This window comes from Haliotis cracherodii, unplaced genomic scaffold (genome assembly GCF_022045235.1).
Source record: "Haliotis cracherodii isolate W230 unplaced genomic scaffold, xgHalCrac1.p SCAF_24, whole genome shotgun sequence".
NCBI lineage: Eukaryota > Metazoa > Mollusca > Gastropoda > Lepetellida > Haliotidae > Haliotis > Haliotis cracherodii.
The window spans coordinates 1982014-1988297 of NW_027266280.1; the positions used below are offsets into that span (position 1 = coordinate 1982014).

Below are 6284 nucleotides of genomic sequence, written 5' to 3' on the forward strand. Positions count from 1 at the left end.
AGTGCTAAACGTGTACGACACATGAGGCTGACACGTCGTGAAATGACTGGAATACTGTTCAACACTGCGTTAACCTCCTAAATGGGGTCCCTGAATATAATGGAGAGTGGTTTTCATTTATAACAGTCAGTCTCTATGCCATATTCCTTCCCTCTAAATTGGGATCAACAAAACATTATATACAGAACAAGAATCACAGACAACAGGCTTTTATGTGATGTACGTCAACAGAAACACGTGTTACATGATGTGTGACAGTTAACGCTAATGGCGGACACACTCCATGCTGAATGCCGTCTGAATTCATCGTGACCAACTCGCGCCATTCTGGCACAAGCCTAATGGAGACAGGTGCCTCGCCATGCTGCTTCAACCAAGAACGATAATTCCTATTCTACCAGTCAAAGAGCACATTTATCAACAATTCAACTCATTTATTCTAATGTGGTGGTGGTGGTGGGGGAGGGGAGGGGGGGCATGGGTGGCCCAGTCGTCTAAGGCGCCGCGATTCGCTGTGCAGAGTTGCGTCCCTTAGGCAGGCCAGAAACTTATGATTGTGGGTTCGAATCACGGTTCGCCCCGTTTATGTTTCTAGGTTTGTCAGCACCGTACCCGTGCTCGTGGGTTTCACCGAAGTGGTAAACGTCTGAGACCTGCATCACTTCGGGCTTTCCTTCCACATTAAGCTGACACGCCGCGATATAACTGTAATACTGTTAAAAGCGGCGTTAAACCCAACTCACTCACTCTAATGTTGTGCTTGCAAACTTAGATTCTAAAATAAGATGTTTAATAAAATGACAATAAGAGTGAGTGAGTGAGTTGGGTTTTACGCCGCTTTTAACAGTATTCCAGTTATATCACGGCGTGTCAGCTTAATGTGGGAGGAAAGCCCGAAGTGATGCAGGTCTCAGACGTTTACCACTTCGGTGAAACCCACGAGCACGGGTATGGTGCTGACAAACCTAGAAACATAATCGGGGCGAACCGGGATTCGAACCCACAATCAAAGGTTTCTGGCGTGCCCAAGGGACGCAACTCTGCACAGCGAATCGCGGCGCCTTAGACGACTGGGCCACCCGTGCCCCCATGACAATTAGAAGGTGGGTTTTGGTTCAACAATAATTTCCACAATGTAATATTCAAACCCGTGGTGATTCCGAGTTAGACGTGAGCTCCAGCTTACAATTGGTCAGGCACAGTGACTTGTTGTTGCGTGTCATTATACCACCCCTGATGATGTTGTGGAGACATTGTTGTTTGATTATCTCATGCACAGAACAACTTTTGACTTTTGGGACATTACGCCAAATATAACAACTTGCGTTTTCGAAATGCGTCGGTATATACAAGATACACGACATATTGTGATATATGTAGGACGTGCGTACATAATTTGTGATATACGATGCACCATATAGTTGTGGTTATTTTTCCGAGTTTACAAACATCCTGCAAAAAATATATTTAGTTCTCCTATTAATGTCATAAAGGTATGTGACTCGAACGACAACAATGTGTAGCTGGTGCATTACCGGAGGTTTACCAGAGCATCGCTGGAGTGTAACTCGTATGACACCCGGGTGTAACTGGTGCATTACCGGAGCGTATTCGATTAGCAAATCAGCAACTTATTTTGAAATTATAAACGGGCATTCCGTCAACCTTGCCAAACTCCACATGACAGTTACATAATGATCATTTGCCATCACACTTTCGTGTGGAAGTATCGTGGTATTTTTGAGTCCTATAAAGCTCTCGAACCCACACGACACCAGTTTGCAGGGACTAGATGAATAGTGTTTTTAAATATTTAACTTAAATACCCACATGTGTAAAAACTAGTGGGTAACAGAAATTTGAAAACCCAGATAGAATTACTGATACCCAATGATTTTAAAATGCATGGGTAAAATACCCACAACACCAAAAGCTTATCTGGAGCTCTGACCCCCTCATGATCCTTAGGGTTGAGGATTCCTTGCCATTTAAACAACTATTTACGATCCTTACGATCCTTATCTTTCCTCTTTAAATGAACTTGATTGTCATTGTACACCAACGTTGTGGATTGTTGCTCATAATATTGTTTACTAGAATGTCTGGTCCAGACTAGAATATTTACATGCAGCCAACAAGTAGCTGGACTTCAGCTAAGTGTGGCTTTAAACAACAAACAAAGTATTGGTTACAGTGTCCACTGGAGAAGGTTCATCAAATGATGATGAGGACTTGGAATTAGCCCATGATGATGTTGCCAGTGACGAAGATGACAGTGATGCTGCTCCTGAGGATGTGGGCTTCTCAGAGACCCGGGCAACAGCCCTTTCCCAGATGAGGCAAGCAATGACACAGATAAAAGAGGAAAAACTCCAGTTGAAAACAAAGAGAAAACAGAGAGATGAAAAGTTTAAGGAACAAAAGGTAGTTAGTGTGCTGTATAAGGCTTGTCCGTGTATTGAGGGCAAGATGTCCACAGATGACATCCTCACCTTGTCAACTTGCTGACGGGATTAACATCTTTGTATCTTAACTTCTTGTCATGTATACAAGATCAAGATTTGGTCATGTCCGACATCAGATCAGAAGGTCCATCGTTCGCATCCCATCAAGGGACTCAGACTTTTTGTGGCTGCTACACGTTTTTCCAGATTGGTGTTGGATAGAGCGTCAGTGGTTTGATCCCCGGTTGCATCAAACCAAAAGACGTTAATAGATGGTTCATCTTGTTACCCTGCTTGGCGCTGGTCGACTCAAAGTCTGAAAACTGTCTTCGTGGGGTATCCATGTAAAACTGACCCATGGTATCTCAGTGGGCTGGCACTATGAAATTGGCCAGATCAGCCAGCCGCACACACACATGCATGCACACTGCTATATGAGGGCAATAATCTTGAACACACAGTAAAAACCCCATCCACCTGTTACGTTTTTTTCAAAATTTGTTCCTGAACCAATATTTCTCTGACATTATGTGCTATTTAGAACTTTGTCAATTATACTACTTAACTTTACATTCTTGAAGCGGATAAAGTTGGAAGCTGTGTCTCGTTTGCCGGATGAAATCCTGAACAGTCTTCCAGAAAAACTCAGTGAGGAAAAGAAGGAAACAGATAAAGAAAAAAAGAAACATGAAGACAAAAACAGGGTAACCATTCCATTGTCTGTTCTGACAAATTTGGTTGTATTTATGTCCATAATTACGTTCTTTCTTAAAAGTAATTGAGCATAATGCATATACAGTGTATATGTCATATTTACAGCCCTGTTACTTGTAATTCATATAAAGTATTGTGATATATTGATGTATTAATAGATACGTATCTTTGTCATATTGTTTTTGGTGTCCCCCACCATAATAATTGTGGAATAATGTTAAAGGTGGTATAAAACAATACTCATTCACTCATTTCTTGTGATATATTTTGTAATAATATAGAGATTCTCACCTGAGTGTGTTTTGATATCCGATATGTCAACACTTGTCTTTAAAACTTTAAAGCTCTACAGCTTGTGAAGGATTTTATTGGGTGAGATTCTGTTTTAAGTCCAAAGTCTTGTGACTAACATTTCCAGTTTGTCAAAAGTAATTACCAGTGTAAAACAGTATAGCGTAACAGCTTCAATGGCAGAGATATTACTGATGGTAAGATCTGCTACGCATTGTGATGAAATTTCATTGTAGCGATATCTCTTGACCGCCTCTAAATGATATCTGCTGTGGAAGCCAGTATGGGATGATAGAATTCAGTGTTCCCGTTGGCTTTTGAAACTGCAAGTCCAATGCACTGGCAACTCTAAAAATTACCAGTCTCCACTTCTTTTTGTCAGTCACAACTTTCAATAAATTACAAAACATATGTAACAATTAAATAAACGTATGCAAATTACCTGGTTTTAATTTCTTCAACAACATGTTCAATGCAATGACGTCATCTCTGAAGTAGCTTAGTTAGATCTACACGTCATTCACACAAAGTTCAGCCCTAATTCTCTCTTCTTCTTTTTTTAATATTTTGAGACTAAGTCGCTACAAATATATACCTTAATGTTATTTCCTTGCACAAGAAATGACAAGGGGAAACCCTAGACTAGGTGACTTCATTCCAAAATATACTTACATGAATATTGCCGATGTTTTGTTCAACAAAGATTTGTAAGGTATTTATTTGCCGGTTCACAGGAACTGCCAGTCACATGAATTACCGGTCCAAGCCTAATTTTACCAGTAAAAAAACTGGTAATTACCAGTAAACAGGAACACTGTTAGATGTGTTGGAGTGGGGTATCTGTTTAACTTGCATCATGGCATCTCACTGGGCTTTCACTATATTACAGGCATTGATCCGGGCGAGTACAGTCAGGCACTCTCATGTCTGCATTGTTATTGGAGTGCAATAATCTTGAATATGACGACCACATTTCACCTCACCACCTATCCTTATTTCATGGGCAGATCAAGGTATATAGAAACAGTCAACTGTGTTTGAAGAAACTGAAGACTATCTACCTCTTAAGACAGGTTTCGTTGACAGGTAAGATCTGATTATTCAGAAAATATTTTGAATATTTTACCAGAAGTCATGTTTGGATATATCACATTATAAATAGGTTAAATAGTTAGAGGTCTGACACACATACCTGAACATTAAGACTTATACACATGTTGTCATGGTAATAATAAAGGGTTGACTTATTTGGACATTTGCTGGTGACGTATTTAATCCTTCTTTGTCTGATTTGTTGGAGTTAACCTGTCTGTGCTGTTCTGTAACTGAGAATAGATTCTGTTGCCTGTAATTTTAATGGGGATGGTTTTGTAGCCTCGTGGTTAAAGTGTTCGCTGGTCACGCCCAAGGCCCAGGTTCGATTTCCCACCTGAAGCCCATTTCTAAAAGCAGCTACCTTACTCGTTCTAATTTTAATAGCTATTTTAGCCTCGCTAATTACGATGTTCATTCCTAGATCCCAATACAGGATATTTAACTTCCCCAATAGCACAGGTTTGATAACCTCTTATAATGTCATTCTTAAATTTTGTCATCAAAAAAGTATTCTCAATCTCATCTCTCACAGACAGTTTTCCTGGTGTGTGTGGGGCGGTCTCGTGGCCTAGTGGTTAAAGCGTTCGCTCGTCATGCCGAAAACCCGGGTTTGATTTCCAACAAGGGTGCAATCTATGAAGCCAATTTCTGGTGTCCCCCGCCGTGATATTTGCAGGAATATTGCTAAAAGCGGTGTAACACCTAACTCACTCACTCCTGGTGTGTGTGCATTGGTTTATGTCAATAGGTTAGTAATTTGTCAGACCGTGACAACAGGCGATACAGTTCCAGCTGACACTTGTTTCTCAGACTTTTGTCGTCTCAGACTATTTATGTTTGATAATGATAACAAACACATGGTCAGCTCTGACCTGGGCACCGATAGACAAGGGCGACGCCATGTTTGTTTGTAAGTAATAGCTACCTGACCTATTTAATTTGCATATTTATCCGTCATTGACCCCAAATGACACTCTTCTGTATATGTTTTAGTGAGACTGGCATAAAGGCTATGCCATTGAAAGACCTGAGAAAGAGAATGGCCATATCTCAATCTGCTGCAAACTTCAGGAATTCTCGTCTCTATGGTGACCATAGAAGGAGAGAATCAAGTAAGTATTGCACATAACATCACTTTTGACATATGTAGGGAGCAGTTCAAAGTCAACTTTTCAGGGATTTACAGTTGAAGGCAATATATAACAAGAACAACTTTAGTCATCATCCTTTTGCTCCAAATATTACTGCAATCTCCTAGGTGGGTATACAAGAGTTGAGTGAAAATGCAAGTCAACCTGACAAACCCCAAATCTCTGCTTTTTGATGATTGTGAAGTAGAATTCACCAGACCAAAAAAATCTCAAATTATTGTTAGTCACCTTTTATGATTTTTAAGGGGACATGTCTCAAAAGTTATATTAGGAATTAACTTAAGAATTTATTTTTTTTATCATGCTCCCAAAACCTGTCAGTCATGTTTAAGGGACTGTGTTGCATCTGTCAGAGGATGTTACATTCTCTCCATGATGTTCATAAAGTGTGGATTTAAAAATAGAATTATTTGCCAGTGTTTTTTTCTTATTTAAAAAAAAATAATTTCTAATTATGATTAAATATACTAGCTTGTGAATGACATGTGTGAATGATCAGCCAAGTTTGTTTACAAACAAGGCAGATGTAGGTCTGTATTCAAAGGTACAGTCAAACACTGTTGTGTTGAACTTTGATGTGGCAGACTGA

At 39.9% G+C, this 6284-nt stretch overlaps 1 protein-coding gene across 1 annotated transcript; it reads left to right on the top strand.

Moving 5' to 3' along the window:
• The first annotated feature begins 290 nt into the window (after positions 1–290).
• LOC139472560 (U3 small nucleolar RNA-associated protein NOL7-like) lies at positions 291–6284 on the top strand. The gene is made up of 6 exons (XM_071255032.1): positions 291–351; positions 2195–2424; positions 3026–3166; positions 4471–4535; positions 5538–5656; positions 6280–6284. The coding sequence occupies exons 1-6, from the start codon at positions 291–293 to the stop codon at positions 6282–6284; spliced, it is 621 nt and encodes a 206-aa protein (XP_071111133.1).